We start from the raw sequence: 19,152 nt of genomic DNA, 5'->3' as shown, positions 1-19,152 counted from the left end.
TGACTCTGGGCTCCAGGCTCCAGGCTCCAGGCTCCTGCCTCCTGTTGGCACCGCTGCGGCATTATGCGCACCAGCCAGCCAGGCCCTGGAGGCGTGCACGGGTTCTAGTGATGAGGCTAAGTTAGCATTTAAGTTGGCAAAAGTGAGGGATTTGAGGAAAATATACTGAAGAGATGACATTATTGGGCGTGGCGAGCTGACGGAGTGGACGAGGCAGCAAGTGAACTGCTCACACGGGGGAAGCTCGTCCTCGGAGCACAGGAAGGAAATAATCTCTGCTCAGGGCTCTGATGAGGCCCCATAGCCAGGAGGGAGCAGCTCCTGATCCCGGGGGGCCCTGCCATCAGTCCCTCTCCCCTGAGCGGGTCGTCCCGCCCCCGCCCTGAGCAGCGATGCCGGGTCAGGACACAGGTCTGGGACAGGAGCCGGGGCGGGGACGCGGCGGGTACCTTGATGACGTCCTCGTCCGCAGACCTGCACTCCACGGCCGGGGACACGTCCACCACGGACCCATCCTCCTCCACGGCCACGACCTTGACCGGCACCGAGACCACCTTCCCCGTGAGGACGGCCGTGTTCAGCACCTCCGTGTCCTGCGGGGAGAGAGGGCGCTGGTGGAAGGGCGCGGGGGAGCAGGGGAGGGCCCCCCAAGGGTCCCCCACCTCCCACCTTCGGCCCAGCCCCGCCATCTGAGACAGCCCAGAGGGGCGAGCGCACGGAGGCCGCAGCTGGACACCCCCGACCGCTGGGTCCATCCCGGACGAGAGACGCAGCCGAGGCTTCCCAGGCCCCAGGGGCCACGGGTCAGGGTCCCAGCGCCCGAGGTCCCCACCTCCCCCACGCCCCCCATCCAGGCCTGCAGGCACCACTTCTGCACTGCCAAGAGGTCTTTTTGATTTTTTCCAGAGCCCAGCTCACTGGCGAGCGGCGACCTGCTTCCACAGCACGCAAACATGGAGAACAGAGCCTTGGCGTGGAACCGCAATTAGGATGTTTGAGAAGGACGGATGGGAGGACAAGAGCACAGGGAACGAAGAACTGGGTGGCCCGGCGCCACCCGCAGGCCTCCGAGCACCCAGGCTTCCCCCACACCCGGGTCGTTCTCGACGCCCACACCGGGCTCGTTTCTCTCGTCCTCTGAGGACCCCGTGGCTTTCTGGCCCCGTCTGTCAAGCTCCTACCCTCCCCGCCGCCCGCCTTCCTGCGGCCCCTGAGCCAGCGGCCCAAGTGAGCGTCTATTTCAACTCAGATCGTTCCTCTCCTGGATGAATCCCCTGGAAAGCTCCAGCATTCTCAAGCTGAAGTCCAGCAGGGTTGACCCTTGCCCTCCCCGCTCTGCCCCCCCAGGTGAGCCCCACAGTGAGGGCCCCAAGTTCTTCTCCCAGCGCCGGCTCATCTGCGCCTTCTGCTCTTACAGACCCAGCGCCCCGCCCCCTCCCCGGCCCGGCCCAGCCGCACGTCTTCCTCAGGGACTCAGGGCTGTGGGTCGGCGCGGGGGGGCAGATGGCCAGCCCGGCCCCAGGCTGCCCGGCGTGGAAATCCCCGCCAGTGCTCACTCCGGATCTCCTCGGAGACGCTGAACCTGTCTTCTCATCACACCGGACACCGCAGGGCCCGGGCCGCCTGAGCTCGCGACTCCACGGCCACCGCAGCTCTGGGCTGGCACCTGGGGTGCGGGGAGCAGAGGCCAGGTCAGCTCCCGGGCCTGGGGCGGGGCCGCGCACGTGGCTCCACGCCGGTTAGTGGATCTGAGTTTCAGAAAACCTGACTCAAGCGGAATGACCCGCCATGGGTGTTCTACGCGTCCAGTGTCGCCAGAAGTCTGGAGGAGAGTGGCTGCGGCCTCCGGTCCTGACTCGGCGAGGTCAGGGCTGCTTCTTGCAGCTCTACCGGCCCCTTCCTGAAGCAGCGAGGGGTGCCCACCACTCCGGCCATCTTTCCACCACCTAGCAGGGAGAAGCACACCTGCCGCACCTGCTTCTTGTCTCAGGACATCGGGCCTTGCACACGGTGGCCCGCCTGCAGAGGAGGCTGGCAGGGCGGGCGTCCACCGGGAAGCTGGCAGTGGACAGCTGGGCTTACGAGCTACTGCTTCAAGTTCATTGTCAGCACCTGCCACAAGGTGCTTCCCCAGAGCCTAAGCTCCCTGATCTGAAATATGAGGTCAGTAAAAGCACCTGTTGTGGAGTGAACTTACGGAAATGAAATGGGCAATCTAGGTACAAAGCTTCGAATAGCACCGGCATGTGATGAGCAAATGAGAATTGAATAAACGCGGCGATTACAGTGGGTGTTTTAAAAATTTCCTTCAGGAAAGGATCAAGGAGCCACCGCGCAGGCTCATAAAGGGACTCGGAGGGAAATCCCACTGCCAGCCTTTGCGAGGGTCGCGGAGAGGAGCTGGGCCACAGCGGGCAGCACGACCACAGGTGAGCTTCACCCCACACTCAAAAATGGCTCCACCCAACATATGTCAAGGGATCCTGTCACACTCAGAACCCCGAGTGTCAGCTCAAGCACCCGTGGGTTCCTTGTTCGATTTTCTAAATCAGCCCCTCACACTGCACCCCAAACCTAAGAAAGGGGAACAGATGGAATCAGAGGATGATAGTGATGCTGCTGCTGCTGCTGCTCATGGAGGAAGAGGAGCAAGAGGGTGAAGGGGTGGCGGGGCAAGGGGAGCTGGGGGAGAGACGTGTTTCAGTCCTTTACACATAATTGCTCCTTCCGTTTTCTCAACAAGCTTCCTGAGACAGTCACTGGGTTGCTCCCAAGTTGTAGACTGTGTTTTTCATGGACATTAAAGCAGGCGTCCTTGGCTTGTGGCCACATCCCTCCCATCTCTGCCTGTGCTTCCTCACATCCCACTGCCCTGCTTCTCCCTGTGCCTGTGTGTCTTAAACCCCACTCCTTTTTCTCCTAAGAGCACCCCTCGTTGGATCAGGGGTCTGCCATCAACTCTGGAGGATCCTTAATTAAGGATCCCTTGGCTTATCCTTAATTAAGGATCCTCCAGGGGCAAAAGCCAGCTTCCGGAACTGGGTAAAGCAAGGCGCCATCGAGCAGCCCCAGCCTCCCGTGACCAGGAAAACAGCAGAAGTGCACCTGCGCGGAGGGCAAAGCTCCCCCTCCTGCTGCTCTCACGCTCTGGGAACGCGATGGGTGTTCTGTTTGCCGTTTCCATAAAAAACTCAACAGCAGGTGCCGCTTGCCTGTAAGCAGATGTCGTCGTGCTCAGCGATCTACACGCCCTGGTCTTCCACAGTTTATATTTGCTTATGTTTCAAGGAAGTGGCCAGGAAATGGCCTTGCCTATTTCCAAGAGAGAAGAGGCGCCGGCCGTGCGCAGGAAGCCATCCCCTCCGCTCCGGTGACGTGCTGGCACTGGCGGGACGCAAGGTCTAAACAAGTGAAGGCCTGAGACAGCTGTTGTCTGACGCCCCGTTCAGGCCAGCGGGGTGGGGGCTGCCAGTGGAGATGGGGTGCACAGGCATCCGCCAGCCTCCCCAGGAGAAGGAAACGAGAGTGGTTATGGACTGAAGGAGCCACGCCTTTGGGTGTGCCACGGCCACACATAAACTCCCGCAAACTCCCTGGGGGCGGGGGAGAAGCTGTTCTAGAATATTTGGCCTGAGCTAATCCTATTGCTAGACAGAGAAAAACATCCACATCTTCACTCGATGCTTCAGGTAGGCGTCGCGCCGCCCCGAGCGGGCAGGTGAGGCGTGACGACAGCAGGGAAGCCCCTCGGCCGGCGGCTCAGACAGCGTGGCGCTCGCGGGCCCGAGTGGCTCTCACGTCCACATTTCTGTGTGGCGGAGGCATCTGTGGAGTGTCGTCGAGGCGCGGAGGGACTCGGGAAGGGACACGGGCAGTGGGAGAAGCCGCAGCCAGATGCGCACTGACTGAGCTCATCCTCGCTGGGAACTTGGCCCCTGACCCGCACCTGTCCTCGCCGCAGGGCCGAGCCACCTGCCCATCAGCGGGCTGCTCTGGGCCGTGATGGGCTCCAGGCCTGCCCTGTGACCCCGGGGCCCATCAGAGGGCCCCTCTGCCCACGGCCCCAAGCTCGCTGGTGCGGGAACCAGGCCCACCGGTGCCGCCCCTCCCGGGACCAGGCCGGGCTCGGCCCACCTGGTGACCGAGGGCGCTTGGGGCGAGGGCACAGGGCCAGGGCATGGGGCTAGGGCGTGGGGCCAGGGCGCAGGGCAGGCACTTGGCTGGGGCCAGGGCCACCCAACGGGGCCCCGGGCAGCCTCAGGACAGCGGGAGGGCCCAGCCCCGGCTCCCCGTGCCCACGGCCCCGCACGAGGAGACGGCGCAGGGTGCATGCGGTGGGCAGCGGTGGGCGGGCCCTCGGCTGCTTCTGGGAGCCCTTCTGGAGTGGTTTGGGGGTCACAGTGCCGCTGAGAAGCGTGGAGATTCCCCGCCCGCCCTCGGGGCGACCGCGAGCCCCCTCTGTGCTCGCGCCCCATGGAGAGCAAAGCCCCCCTACACGACAGCCCCACTGGGCGGGGGGCCCACACCCGCAGTTTGTGGCCGTGGAGCATCTGTGCAAGTGAAGAGCTGGAGAGGAGGTGGGCCTTGCCACCGGCGAGGGTCCCACGTGTCGCAGACCTCTCCTGCCGCCCGCTGCTCCCCTCAGCAGTGTACTTCGGTCCTTCTGCCTGCTCTGCTCCCCGCTCTGGCTCTGGTGAATTCTCTCACCCTCCCGCGCTTCTGACTGTGCCCAGTGCTTGTATAAATAAATAAATCTTCAAAAAAAATAGAATGATTATAATGAATGCATCTTTCTAAATAAAAAGCAACAAAGTCTTTTGAGGAAAATCCCGTGTTGAAGTCTACCAGCCCCAGGTGGACAGCGGAGGAGGCCAGGCCCCTGGAAGCCAGCAGGTGCGGTCACATGGGTGCTGAGGGCTGGGAGGGGCTCAGGAAGGAGACTGCAGGTCTCACAATTTGGAGAAATCGGGGGTCCGGGTGGGCAAGGAGCGTGAGGAGCAGTCAGGTAATCAGGGAAAAGAGTGGACCAGAGACAGGTGTGCAGGGACCTTCAGGACAGGTGTGCTGGGAACCTGGAGACAGGTGTGCAGGGAGACTTCAGGTGACAGGTGTGCAAGGGGACTTGGGGACAGGAATGCAGCGAGACTTCAGGGGACAGGTGTATGCAGGGAGAATTCAGGGGACAGGTGTGCAAAGGGCTTTGGGGACAGGTGTGCAGGGAGGCTTCAAGAGACAGGTGTGCAAGTAGCCTCGAGAACAGGTGTACAGGGAGCCTGGGGACAGGTGTACAGAGAGCCTTGGAGACAGGTGTGCAGCAGGGCTTCTAGGGACAGGTGTGCAGGATAAGTGTGTCCACAGCTGGTCTGTTAGCGCCATCTAGCGGGCGCCCGGAGACTGTTGCCCGAGTTCAAACCCATCAAAAAACACCTTCTTGGCAATTCGTAAAATTGAAGCAATTTAGAGAGAAAGTGCTGGACTCTGCAATAAGCAAAGCAAAAGAGAGAAAGAGTCCAGGTACGTTCCTGCTGCTCTGTCAGGTGGGGCTGACGCCCAGCTGGTGCGGAGGGCGGGGGGTACACTGAGCAAGAGGCCCGAACATTCCCAGCACATGTATGACAGACAAACACTGTGCACGCCTGTCCCTTGCACCCTCGGGGAGGACCGGCACCTCCCTGTGCAGACTACATGGCGGGGCCCCAGGCAGACGCGCCCGCGGCCAGAGAGGCGAGGGAATGGTGGGGGCTGCGCGGAGGCCGCTTGCCTGTCCCTAAGCGCCCCTCCGTGGGGAGAAGGGCGCCCCCCCACTGGGGCCGAAGCTATTTGCCAGCAAGGGCTCTGGCTTGTCATTTCCATGACCTTCCCCTCTAAGGCTGAAGCAGCAGCGTGAAGCCGCCACGCCGCCACCCTCAGTGCTGGCATGCGGGCGCGTCCCCCAGCAGGCCAGCCCTCCAGACACAAGTCTTTGATGGCATGTCCGCTGCCGGCAGCAGCCGAGAGCGCACAGTGAGGACGGGAGCAAGAGGTGAAGGCCTTTCAGCAGGGCCGTCCCCCCGCCTCCCCCACCTGTCTCGTCCAACCCCAGGCCCGTTCCTGCTGAGCACGCGGCCCGGAGCCAGCACCTTCGCGCCCACTCCCAGAGGCAGCTCAAAGCCAGGCTGGCCCAGGCGTGCCCTAGATGGAAGGTACCTTCCTGGGGGCCTGTGGAGGGGCCCCTCTGGGCTCCAGCCCCTCACTTGCTGTAAACATCCAGCTGCCGGGCCATGCCAAGTCTCAAGCCAATGCAGCTAAGAAGAAATCTGCTTCTCTCTTCTTTCTCCTGTGCTGAGCCCGCGTGCCCAGTTGCCTAGAAACTCGCCAAGTGTGTTCTGTTCGTTATTTGAGTCCAGCCTTTCTGGAAGCTGATGTGTTTTTTATCTGTATGTGCAGAGCTGAGCCTTTCAATTGTGAGCATTGCTGGGGAGCAGTGGGCTGCAGCCCTAAACTCCAAGCTACCCGTGGAAATAAACCTGAAAGCTCAAAGCCCCATAATTGGCCAGAAAACCAGAGAAGTGAACAGGAGAGGGGGAGGGGAGAAAGATGAGCCGCGACGGGGCTCAGGGAGAGCTCTCAGCCAAGGAGGGACAGCGCAGAGCCGCCTTTTACATTTTAGAATTTAAAGATGAAACAGAAAACATCAGCTGGCCCTGGGTTGCGACACTCCTGTTTTTAGACTGCCCTTTGTAAGGCGGGATTTGTGAAGGCTTTGACCATCTGTGCCGCTGTGCAGAAATGGAAATATTAGACACAAATCGTTTCCAAGGCCTGGTGATCGCAACTCCAAATCCCCATCAGCTCTATTTTCTCCCCTTCCATTTACCAAACAGTAGTGGAGCTGGCGCTTAGCTGGCGCTTAGTGGGCTAAACACATGCTTGTCGTGTCGCAATTGACTAGATGGGCGGGGGGGGGGGGAGGAAGGCAGGCAGGCAGGTAGGCAGGCTAGGTGGGTGGATGGATTGGTCAATGAATGGATGGGTGGGTGGGTGGGTGAATGGACAGGTGGGTGGATAGGTGGACAGATGGACAGACGGGTGGGTGGATGGATGGACAGATGGGCGGGAGCATCACCATGGCTTCTGTCCTTTTGCAAGCCCTCCTGCCTGCACTAGTGCATCAGCCTCCACCCTGACTTCCTTCCCTGCAGCCTCTCCCCAGCCCTCAGGCCTGCCGCACACTCACCTTCTGGAAGGAGAGGCCGGTGAACGATCCAAAAGTCTGGACCACGGCTGACACTACGGGGGCACACCACTAGACAGCGAAGTTCTGAATGGGTCTGGAGTGGAAACCCAGGGCGGGCGGCCCCTTCTCGGAGGGCGCTATGAGACTCGCCAGGGCGCAGACTGCTGACAGGCCGCCCAGCCGTGGCTTTCCCCGCCTGCCCGTCACAGGTGAGGCCCAAACCACCAGGTCCTGTCTCCCAGCCGCACCTGACTCACCGCATGAGCCCATCCCTCCGGGAGGAGCCCAATGAGACAGCCACCCCGAGACTGACCTGCTCGGCCGCCGCCCAGAGCCAACAGACACACCCTCCCGCACCTGAGCCGACTGGGACGGCGACGGAGGCACCTAGGTGCAGGCGCAGGGGCTGACCCCATCTGTGACAGCTGGTAGCTCCGACGCAGCAGGAGGCGGGCAGCCTGGTTCTAACAGATAAGGAAACTGGGTCTCGACGAGTGTCAGTGACTTGCCGAGGCCACAGGCTAGTAGGCAGCTGCGGTCTGGGCGGGCAGACCTCCCTGGGGCACGCGGCGCCCCTGCACAGTGGACAAGAGGGTTCCTGCTTGGGATTCCGCGCAAGCAGCCAAGGCAAAGGGGAGCCTGGGACTCCTGAGGGGCGCCTGGCTCTGCCCTCGCCTGCTCTCTGAGCCCCGGGGGCAGAGTAGGGTGGGGTTTGATCACGGAGCCAACCAGCTGGGCATGGCAGCCCACATCCCCCCAGGGAAAGCTGTGAATACAAGCTAAAAGGCACTTCTACTGTGGGCCCCACTGGGAAATCAGGGTGCACAGTGCGTCCACGACAGCGGGTGGGGTCCCCGCTGAGCTGAGATGTGGTGGGGGGAGTGGCAGGGTTGACAGTAATGTCCAGAGAGACCCTAGGGCAGCAGCCGGGGTGGGGGTGAAGGAACAGGCCATGGAAGAGGGGCAGGTCTGAAGAACCCCGAAATGGGGCCATGCACAAAGCAAGCCGGGAGGGAAACAAGGCCCCCCACAGACGTCCTGATCCCCAGCCCTGGGAACGTGTCGCTTTACACAACAAAAGGGAAAGTTAAGGATCTTGAGGTGGGGATGGGATCCTGGGCCTCAGGTGGACCCCGTGTCGTCATAAGCGTCCTTGGTGGGAAGGGGGCAGGAGGCTGTGGGGCAGCCGAGGTCTGAGGGGCGTGGAGCCGTGAATACCGAGGCCTGCAGGAGCTGGACAAGACCATGCGGGGCCACCCTGGGCCCCCGGAAGGAAGGCTACCTGCTCGCCCCGGGATGTTAGCCCCAGGAAACCATTCCAGACGCTGGCCACCAGGCTGTCAGCTGCTGTTTTAAGCCATCAAGCTTGTGGCGATTTGTTGCAGCAAAAAGAGAAAAAAGTGCAAAAGTGAGAGCTGGGCAGCCAGCGACAGGTTCTGCTGGCAGATACACTCGTCATGCCTTGGCTGAGCAAGTCCTGTGCCCTGGGCACAATGCCAGGGCCTGAGAAGACGCCTGGGGAGCAGAAGCATCTGCTGGACCTTCCCTCCAAGGAGCTGCAGTGCCCTGGGGTGGAGGGAGACGGGGTGATCCTGGCTCCCGACTGATGGCTGCCCAGCTCCCAATTCACCCATCATCACCTGCTCTGTGAAAACAGAGATGGGCCCTTAATATGTTTCCTCTGTCGTAGGGGGCGCTGGAGACACACTTTGGAAGGACGGGCTTTGCCGTCTGATCCCAGCGCCCTGTCTGCAGGCTCCCGGGCAGGGTGGCTGCCCCAGGTGGGGCTCCTGCTGCTTTCCTCAGCATCCATGCTGAGTGCTGGGGAGCAAGGCCCCTGGCGTGCTGCCTCCCAGGGAACAGCTGTCCCCAGCCCTGCACAAGCTCGGCTTCCCACCAGCAGCACTGCCCCTGCCGCTCCAGAGACCCGTCTGAGGGGTCTGTCTCCGCTGCCCCTGCGTCAGCCCGGGCAGCGAGCTCGTTAGGGGCGCCAGCTGGCCATTTACAGCACATAGAAGCACCAGGTGTGACGTGCTAGACGCTCCGTGTCGACCTTTTTTTTAAAGACAGAAGAAACGGGCAGAGCCCTGCCCGCAGGCTGCCCTCTGGAAAGGGCTTGGAAGCAGCCAAGGCAGCTGTGGGGAGTGCAGCCCCGCCAGCCTCGGCCCAGGCCACCCTGCTCGACTCCCGCCAACCCGGGGACCATGGGGAGCACGAACTCGCAGAGGAGCGTCCAGTACGGGAGATGCGAGGAAAGGCGTTTGGGGCGCAGACAGGAGTGGGGGACACAGAAGCGGGACTGCAGGGTTAGCCGTAGCTGGAGGGGTTCTTTGCAAGGACCTCATGATCCCCAGTATTGAGCCTGAGCAGGGAAGGTAGACGCACCCACGGGTCACCCCAGAATCCCAGAGTGTGGGTCCCCACACTTCAGCCCCAGACAGGCACAGCAGGGCTTGCAGTGAGCAAGGCCACAAGGACGTGCATCCCATGGGCTCATCCCCCAACCCCACCCACACGGCCTCATCCGGGACCCGTTCTCAGGCCCCCAAGTCACGCGGAGGAGACACGGGGTCCTGTCTAGGCCAGGATCGACACACGGGGAGCCCGTTCCCAGCAAGCCTCAGGCTCCGTCTGCACTGAAGGTCTGCCCGTCCCCACGCGGCCTGGGCCCTCAGCAGGGAGCAGACGGGGCCCAGGGGCCGACCCCTCAGCACACAGTCCCCACGGGCGCTGCAGCGAGACCAGCTTTACTCAGCACAGCCCTGCGCCTGACACCGGCTCGGATGAAGACAACACAGGGCGCCGTTCTGGGAAACCCTTCCGAAATATGCGCAAATGAAAAAGGATTTACACAGCAGATCCTAATTAGTTTCCAAGGAGCCCTGACGGCAAGTGGGTAAATCAAGTGTGGTTTAAGTGTGTTTCCCTTGCTTCAGTGCAGGGGCCGGGCGCGCCAGGAGGACAGGCTGCAGGAAGCGGCGTGTTCCTCCAATAGCAAAAGCACCCAGAGAAAACCCCCTTGGTTCCTGGCTCCGGAGCCCCAACTTCTCACCATGGCCAGGGGGACGATGCCCACATAGGACGTCGGGCTGACGAAGATCTCGGCCACCACCAGCTCGCTCCACGTGTCCTCCGCCGGGTACTCCACCTGCCAGGTGATCTGCTGGGCCCCCGCCAGGCCACTGCTGTTGTCGATCCCGAAGTCCACTTGTAAGAGCTCGTAGAAGGAGCCGTTCGCCCTGGAAGACAAGCACAGGCGCAGTTTAAAACCTGAGGCTCAGGGAGGCAGCGGCGCCCACAGGGGCTGGGAGCCCCGCCCAAGGCAGCTGCCCCGCCCCGGCCGGCCCAGGCACCTCCGGGAGGCCGAGGTTTCCACCCTCGCTGCGTGTCCACAGAGCAGGGTGCAAACCCCGGACCTTAGAATCCGGGCAGAACAGAGCTTCGGGGCATGCGGGGCAGCGTGAGGCTGAGCGGGAAACGGCGTCGTCAGCCACGGGGTTCCCAGCACGCAGCCTGAGGCGGGAGACGAGTCCAGCCAGCCCTGCGGCCACCAGCCTGACACAGAAGACGCAGCGCGAGGCGACCCTCCCCCACCCCACCCCGCCCGCGCGTGGCCCCGACGCTTGGGGCAGGCAGGAGAGGGCGATGAGCGCAAAAGACAAGTGCCAGGTCCTCAGTGTTCTCTAGACACGCCGGCTCGGAACAAGCAGGGTGAGGAGCTGCGCGTGGACGCAGGGCTGGCGGTGGGCACTGCCAGCAGGTCTGGGCCACCCTCATGGGTCGGTGAGGGGCCCTGCCCTGGAAGCTCGTCCCCATCACCCCAACGGCGCTTCCCCCTGTCCCAGGTGACAGCAGAGATAGGCCCACAGCCCCCGGGCCAGAGAAGCTGGCCTGGCCCTCCACCCCTGCCTGACCTACGTGGGCCTGGCGACCTCTGCCCAGCTTTTTGGGTCCAGGCAAAGTCTGCAGACCCCTACTCTGAGCCTGAGGTCATTTTTGAAAAAATTGTCACCTGCTGCTGGGCCAACAGCGACCGGCTACCACAGGCGCTCCCACCGGTGACACCCATTTCCTCACACTGCCGAGGCCCAGGCCACCCTCAGGCACAGCAGTCACACCTGCAGAACTGAGCTGCACCCACCTGCCTGCTGCGGAATTCCACTCGAACCAGAGCCACCAGGCCAGACTCCCCGTGGACCTGGCCCTGCCCCACCCTTTCCCCACTTAGCGGAAGTTTTAAGAAAGGCCCAGTTGCCACGCTGTCCAGACGGAAGCTACGGTGCTCCAGGGCCTGTGTGTAAACGCTGCTCCCCGGGGAGGATGGGGGACGTGTGCCGAGGAGCGCCTGTGGCCTCGAGAGAGGACCCAGAGTGAGCACGTGGGGGCCCTCCCCCGGCATCTTTGGTGAAAAGGCAACAAGAGGGAGATAAAGGGCTGAACCCCAAACTGCTGAAGGGCCCTGGGGACCTTAGGCCGTCAGTTCTCAGCTTCGACCCCCGCTCCCACCCACCACGCTCAGCCCAAGTCTCTCTGGCCAGAGCCTTGCCGCCCCACGGCCGTGTCCCACCGCACGCGACGCCCTGGCCCGGAGGCTCTCGGGCAGCCCGTGCTTGTAGCCAGAGCCCTGGAGCCACGGAGGAAGGTGGGAATCCAGAGACAGGGAAGGGCTTTGTTGTCGGACCCTGTGTCTAGTTCCCAGAACAGAGAGGTGCAGGCTCTGGGCGGGGCGGCCGGCGCTGGCCGTGGGCTCCTCCGCCCTCCGGCGCCCAAGTGCAGGATAAAAGGAACGGCGGTCACTTGGATGCATAAGGTTTCATTTTATTTCATCTCCCTCCCACTAGAAAAAGGGGTTCTTTTACTTTGAGGCAACCAGCCTGCTCGCTAATAAGTCCACCTCTGTGGAAATGTGCACAGCTAGTAACTGGACCTGCTCCTGGTCTACCTCGACGTCTTTCAAATCTGGAAAAGTGCTCATGAGTCTCTCAATTTAATATTTACCAGCTGCCTTTGAGGAGTCAGGGTTGGTATTTCGGCCACGAGAGATCCATTAGACAATGTCCCCTGGGGTGAGGAAGCGTGTATGTGTGTGTGCATGCACGTGTGTGTGTGTGTTGGGTGCACAGTGTGACTTCAGACATGACCTTAGAGTAGGAAGGAAGAGGAGGGTGGGCGGGCAGGGGAGGGCGCCAGGCTGGCAGCCGGTGCCCACATTCCCTCGGCCACGTCCCAGCACAGGGCTTACAGAGACCCGTGACCCCTGAAGCCACAGGACCGCCCTCCCACCCCGAGCCTGCAGCAGCACCAGGGCTTGTTCTTGGTGCCGTGTGTGCACCGCGAGGCGGACAAGGGGGTAATGACGGCCCCATCCTGGAACCAGCCTCACTGCCCTCCAGCCCTCTGTGCGCCACCGGCCCATCCTCCCCTCACTCCTGCCTCCGCTGATCTTTTCATGTCTCCAGTTTTGCCTTTTCTAGGTGTCATGGAGCTGGGATCAGGCAGTATGTAGGTCCTTCCAGGTCGGTTTCCGTCACTTCCTAACAAGCACTGACGGTCCCTCTGCCTCTCATGGCTTGAGAGCTCCTTCCATGTCCCTGCTGGGTCACATTCCACGGTCTGAACGGGCGCACTTTATCCACGCACCTAGGAGGGAGGTCTTGAGTGCTTCTGAGTTTTGGCAACCGGGAATAAAGCTGCCACGAACATCCAGATCAGGTGTCCGCATGATGTGAGTTTTCTCTCTCTGGGGCAGACACCGAGGAGCTGCAGGAACGCACGTTCTCCAAAGGCCGAAACCAATCCCGACCCGGAGTCCCTCGCCCTGGGCAGGTTCGCTTGCTAAGTGACTTCTGCTAAGGATGTCACGTGTCAGGCATGAGAATTCCTCAGCAGACAAACAGACAAGATCCCTGTCTCACGGGTCAGGTTAATAAGTAAAGACATCTTGGCAATGACAGACACTGTCCTCAGACTAAAACAGAAGGACGCGATTTCCTTGTGAACAGCTAAATAATTTTTCAAAATTTTTTTAAGTTAAAAATTAACTAAAACAGCCCCTTTGGATTTTAAAATAGAACATAAATTACCCCCGGACGCAGGAAGCAGGTGCTGAGAGGGCCGTGGGCCTCGGGAGGGGGACGGCAGCTTGCGCTCCTACTTCTGTACTTGCTCTAATCAAGACGTATTTTACTTAACTCTGGGAAGCTTCTGCGCTCAACTCTCCCTGGTCTGGTTTCTTCTCCTTTTGTTTAAATCTCAAGCACATTTTTCTGCTGGAAATACGCCCATCTGACTCAAGCCAGCTCCTAACCAGCCTGCCCGCTTCCCGGGCGCAGGAACACGCAGCTCCATCCTTCTTCGCTTTCCCCTTTTAAATATTTTCAAGCACCTCGCGGGCTGGTCGGGGCGACCCTGCTTCTGCTCACCAACATCCTCCCAGAGGCGGCAACAATGCGTCTTGATAATGAGCAAACCCTGCGGCACCTCGCTCCCCGCCGCCGAGCAGGACTATTTCTCACACCGGCAGCTCACCCTCACTCCCAGCTTATTTGATTTTATCAGCATCACCGTGACAAGCCCAGGGACAGCTGAGACAATCGCCACAATTAATTTTTTCCCACAGCCTCCATCTTTCTGACACCATCCCCAAACACTCCCAGGAAGCCGTGGCCCAGAGCCGCCCCCAGCCTGGCCACACCACCCCGGTCTGCTCTCTGCTTCTTCCAGTGCCGGCCTGGAGGCTCTGGCTGGAGAAACGGCCACACGCCGTGGCCACGTCACCTCCTCACGAGGGGGACAAGCCCGCGCTGATGGAGATTAGAAATGGGGCAGCGGCTGCCATGTACACAGCAGGTGGTCGAGGAGTCTGGTGAACTGTCCCCGGGGTTCACCCGAGCCTGGAGCTGGGAATCTACACTTTGATGTATAATGCAATATCAAGTTTTGAATAAATAATACCTTCCCAGGAGTCACAAAGTACCAGAGAAGGTCAGTCCTTCCAGGTGGCCCCGCAGACACCCCTCGTCTACCTCCGCTGCTCTCGGCCTCATAGATGCCCGGCATGGGCTCCGCTCTGCCTCTAGAACATTCCTCCTCTGCCCCTGGGGAAGGCTGAGCTCTGCTCCTCCTCTTCTGGCTGGCAAGGAAGGACAGAACCGGTCCCAGAGCCCATCTGAACTGGGGGCCTGCAGGGGGGCCTCCTGTGCCCACAGGGGCAGTGAAAGCCTCTGTCGCCCCAAATCACGGGGCCCTGAGCAGGCCCCTCACGCAGCTCTGGCCTCAGGGCCTTTGCACTGGCTCAGGTGAGCTCGCCCCCCCACATCTGCACACACACCCCTTCACACCTGTGTCTTCAAGTGTGCGGAGTCCCCTGGCGACCTCCGGAGGGGCCCCTCTCCCTTCTCCTCCCCACCACCCTCCCTGCAGTTTCTCGGTGGTGCTGACCCCCCCGAACATCTGGGGTCTCTTTTGCCTTTGCTCCGGGCCATTTCTGCCTACTGGGGTGTGAACTCAGCGGGGCAGGGATTTTCATCACGGTCCCTGACATGGCGTCCACTCCGAAGGAACCTGGCCCACAGCGGCGGCTCCACATACACACCAGGGAGTGAATGAGGCCATCGGTCACTCGCTCAACAGGCGACCAGCACCGGGCCTCAGAGCTCACACTTCTCCGCCACCTGCCTCGAGTGCAACGATGGTCCTCGTGTCTGAGGCCACCCCCACAACCCCTGGCTGGGTCATCGTGGTCACCCAACGCTCCCCATCCCAGCCTCTCAGGGAGGGGGTCCTCGTGCCCCGTAGCAGCCGGGTGGAGGGCACAGCACGGGACACCCACGCACAGCGGCGCTGCCCTCGCATCCACCTCCTTGGGCCACCTCTGCCCGGTCTGGGGCTGCTTTTTGTATTTTCTCTGGCTTCAGTGTTGACAATGGTGAGAATATCAGCTTGACAGCAACTCCCCGCCACCGCTGGACTTGGGCCCAGCCACACCCGTGCTTTCTTTTAACTGTGACGAGAACATCTCACAGGTGATCTCAGGACAGCGAGGTCTGCAGCCGGCAGCTCGCCCAGAGGGTAGGGAGCCGACAGGCCCCTCGACCCTGGCCACCACTCCAGCGCTGATGTGTGAGGGCAGCCCTGCTACAGCGGACTCTGGGGCTGCAGGACGGGGGGCCACGTGCCAAGGACTGTCAGCAGCGATAACGATCCCCGGCTTTCCCCGAGCAGGTAGAACATCTACTCACTCGGAGTGCCTCCAAATCACCGGCAATTATCCCAGCGCCATCAGAGCAAACACTCCGGGGCATCAAAAACAAACCTGAGCCAGAACTCTAACTTCATTAACCTGCAGTCGAGTGGAGTTAAGGGAAGCCCACACACAGACTGGCGTTCACAATGCCATTTGGGCCGAAAACCAGATCTGAATTCTCGTAACCTTCCATTTGCTGAGCGCCTCTTCAGTAAATGTCAGCTGTGCTGAAACCCTGCGGGCGCGGCGCACAGCACCTGCAGCCCCGGAGCGCAGGGCCTCCTCCAGGAGACCTGCAGCCTCCAGCTGCCAATTCACTGGAGCCCAGAGATCCCATCACATCCCCTGCCCGGCCCCCTGCATTTGTTACAACAGCCTCGACCCTTCCTTCCAGGCCAGTTACTCCAAAGTAGTTAGGAAGGAGCAAGCCTGGACATGTAGACACCCCTGTGGCCACATCTGCGCAGCTCCCCAGATGCCCCCGTGGGCCGGGTCTGTGCCCGTCTGCCATGTTTGAGAGAGAGTTTGAGGAGAAACTCATCTGGCTCGGAGGAGAGAGTCGGAACCAGAGCACAGGAAACAGTGGTAAAAGCCGGGGGGTCTGGTGCCCTAAGGCTGCTGGGGTAACCAGCGACAGGATGCAAAACTAAGATGGCCCAGGACAGGCAAGGGAAGGTGGTGTGGACTGGCGTGGGGTTCGCGTGCCAGCTCTGAGCTCGCGCACCCTCCCCCAAGCCCAATCTCCCTTCCTCGGAAGGTCCCTGTGAGCGGGGCATGAACATGATTCCAGATAATGATGCCGCCAGTGTCAGCGCCAGGTCAGCCCCTCGGAGGGAGAAGACCACTAATTGGCCTGGAACAGCAGCTGACAGTGACAGCTGTCCGCGTGGCCGGGCCAGCCGGCATTAATGAGCAGCTCGATGGCCGTGTGACAGCCGTGTGCCCGCTGACCTCCGGCACCTCAAACTGGTCCCAGCCCCCACCCCAGTCCCTAGGGACCACCCCAGCATGTGCGGGGTGGGGGGACAGGTTTGGAGCTCATGCCTGAAGCCCGGCAAGGGAAGCCCCACACAGACATGGCCCTCGAGGTCAGGGCCGGTTTCTCTGAAAACTCCACTCCCGCCCTCGGCTGCCGGACGCGTGGGAGGCCCGGAGTGGGGGGGCCCCTCCAAATATCCGCCACGGAAAGGACGGCTCAAAATCTCTTCTAAGTAATTTTGTGGGGAAACTTAAATGAGACTGCCATTACCAGCGGGACTGGGTTGCGCCAAATCTTGCTGAGCCCTACGCCCGGCGCCTGTGAGCAGACCCTGTTAGAAATGAGGACGTGACGGAGGAGTAAGCGGGCCAGCGCGTGGGCCCCGAGGCCAGCGCAGCCCTTACAGAAAGGGGAAGAAGACCAGGGGGGTGATGCATCTGTGCATGGAGGAGCGCCCGAGACGGCCGGCGCCGGGGCTGGGAGAGGCCAGGATGCCCTCGCGGTCTCACCCACCCCCCACACATACCCCTCGACCCTGGACTCCAGCCTCGAGTGTGCTGTTCACCCTGATTCACAGCAACCGAGGCCACGGGGCCGCTGCCAAGGCTCCCTCTGCTGTTACCCTCATGGCCATCCCGGCTCCCCCGCAGGCATATGTCAGGTCGAAAGAGCCGTCGCCCCCGTGCCCGGCGCCCACTCACTGTTCTCAGGCTGAGCACGAGCCGGCCCTGCCCCAAGCCCCAGCCCTGGCCTGCAGAGTGAGATGACTCTGCACACGCAGCCCCATCCGGGGCCCCCGCCTGCGCCACCGGCCAGGCCAGGAGCCCCTACCCTGGCCCCAGTGAGAGTGACCGCCACCCGCCCGCCAGAAGAGCCACCGTCTCTACACCTCGGGCCGGACCGCAGGGAAGAGGGCAGGTGACCCGAAATTGACGAGACAGCCTGAGGATCGCTGGCCGCTGCGGGCCTCAGGTCACCCCCACACCAGGAGCTGCTCGCCAGGGGCCCACGTGGCGGGCTCTCTCCACCCTGCTTCCGGCTCCTGGCCAGGCACTGCTGAGGCTTAATGCAGCACCCCCTGGCATGTCCGCGGGCCCCACCCCCCTGCGCGTCCACAGGCCCGGTGGCCTTTCCCAGGGACAAGCCACAGGAGATCACTGTGACTTTCGGGCCAGACACCGGCTTCACAGGACTTCACGCCCCAGGACGACCATGCTGGAACCCCACAGACACGCTGGCAGCACCGGAGTTCCTCAGCAAGAAAGGGCTGGGAGCCCCAGAGCTGAACTCAAAGCCAGCAAGGCCCCGGGACCTGAGCCTCCGTAGGGCCCGTCCGGCGCCTCGGCTGCAGCGTCAGAACCCAGCTGCCTTCTCTGTCCATGGCCTGGATCAGGCTCCTGAGCCCCCGCCCGGGGACTGACACGTCTCCTGCACGGACTGTCCCCGGGTCGCGGCCACTCCTCTGCGGGAAGCCGCGTGTGATCTGAGACCCGCTAAAGCCCGTTCACAACGAGGGGCGGCCCGCCGGTCAACCCCGGGACTTGGGGCCGCAAGCGATGCCTCCAGCCAAGACTGGCTGTTCGCATAGGTGACTGGTCAGCGCATGAAAGGAGCCTCCGAGGCACCTGAGCAGACTGGACCCGCCCCAGGTAAATGGCCACCACTCTCCGGCTGGGTCAGAGACCCCGGGCAGGAAGGACTCCTCCCGGACTCACCAGCCTTGGCTGAGGGCTGCCCGGAGGTCCATGGCAGAAGGGGCCCAGCAGGGCGTCATTCTCCTTGGAGGGGAGCAGATGTAGGGCCGCCCCAACTGTAAATGCGGCCCCAGAGCTTAGGGATAAGGTGACTGGCCCTGGCAGAGCGAATCCAGCGAGGCCCTGAGAGGACCAGCGGGCTGGGTTCACTGCACTAGGGACGGGAGATTCCTGTGGAGACCAAGACGGGCCCCCCAGGGAAGCGCTCATTGTGGGAGGAGCTGAGCCTCGTGGGTCACACTGTTGGCGCCGGGACGCTGCGCTCACACGCAGAGAACGGTCTTTGCGGAACACAGAAAAACACAGGCGTAGCGCCCCTGAAAACCCGACTTCTTTAGAGAGGGGGCTCTGAGCTGGGAGGAGCAAGCGCCCCAGCAAGTGTGAGGACACCTGCCAGAGAAAGAAAGAAAAGGAGAATAACTAAGAGGTGAGGGAGGCGGGAGCCAGGGAGGACATCAGACGCGCCCTCCACCTGCCGCGAGCCGCAGCCCGGATGTTTGACCCACGGCGTCCTCTGGAGACCTGGTTAGGCTGATTTAAGCTTTTTCTGTTTGCAACTATAAAAAAAAAAAAAAGATACGATCTGACAGCATAAAGTGCATCGGGGGGAGACACGGGGGTGGACGGCACACGCGGCATTATTTCACTTGCAGGTAGTTTGGGGAGCCCCGGCTGCCACTCGACTGTATTTCAATTGATTTATGGGGAGCGCCAAACAGAGCGATAAATCAGCACCTCGTGCCAGCAAACCTCCTTCCTCGAGGCCGGTGCTTTCCTCCACGGACGTTATTTCCAGAAATGCCAGCATCCCGAGATGCCCGCGTTACGCACCCCAGCCCCACTCTGTAGGCAAATCTTGAAATCCAAGGAGACTCTTTCCAGCTTTTGTTTCAGCCGCGAACCCTCGAGCCAAGGGGCAGTGTCCATCACAGTGCAGTGTCCATCACAGTGCAGGCAA

General features: G+C 61.7%; 1 protein-coding gene across 1 annotated transcript in view; it reads right to left on the bottom strand.

Moving 5' to 3' along the window:
- The window catches only part of TMEM132B (transmembrane protein 132B), a 166,162-nt gene that overhangs the window by 11,538 nt on the left and 135,472 nt on the right, over positions 1–19,152 (bottom strand). Inside the window, exons 5-6 of the mRNA XM_054695431.1 lie at positions 10,269–10,455; positions 450–593 (exon numbers count right to left, since the gene is read on the bottom strand). Of these exons, the coding sequence (XP_054551406.1) occupies positions 450–593; positions 10,269–10,455 (331 nt within the window). The remainder of the gene's footprint in view (positions 1–449; positions 594–10,268; positions 10,456–19,152) is intronic.

Source organism: Talpa occidentalis, unplaced genomic scaffold (assembly GCF_014898055.3).
Source record: "Talpa occidentalis isolate TD23 unplaced genomic scaffold, MPIMG_talOcc4v2.1 talOcc4.14, whole genome shotgun sequence".
Taxonomy (NCBI): domain Eukaryota; kingdom Metazoa; phylum Chordata; class Mammalia; order Eulipotyphla; family Talpidae; genus Talpa; species Talpa occidentalis.
This window is presented reverse-complemented; position numbering and strand designations above follow the sequence as displayed.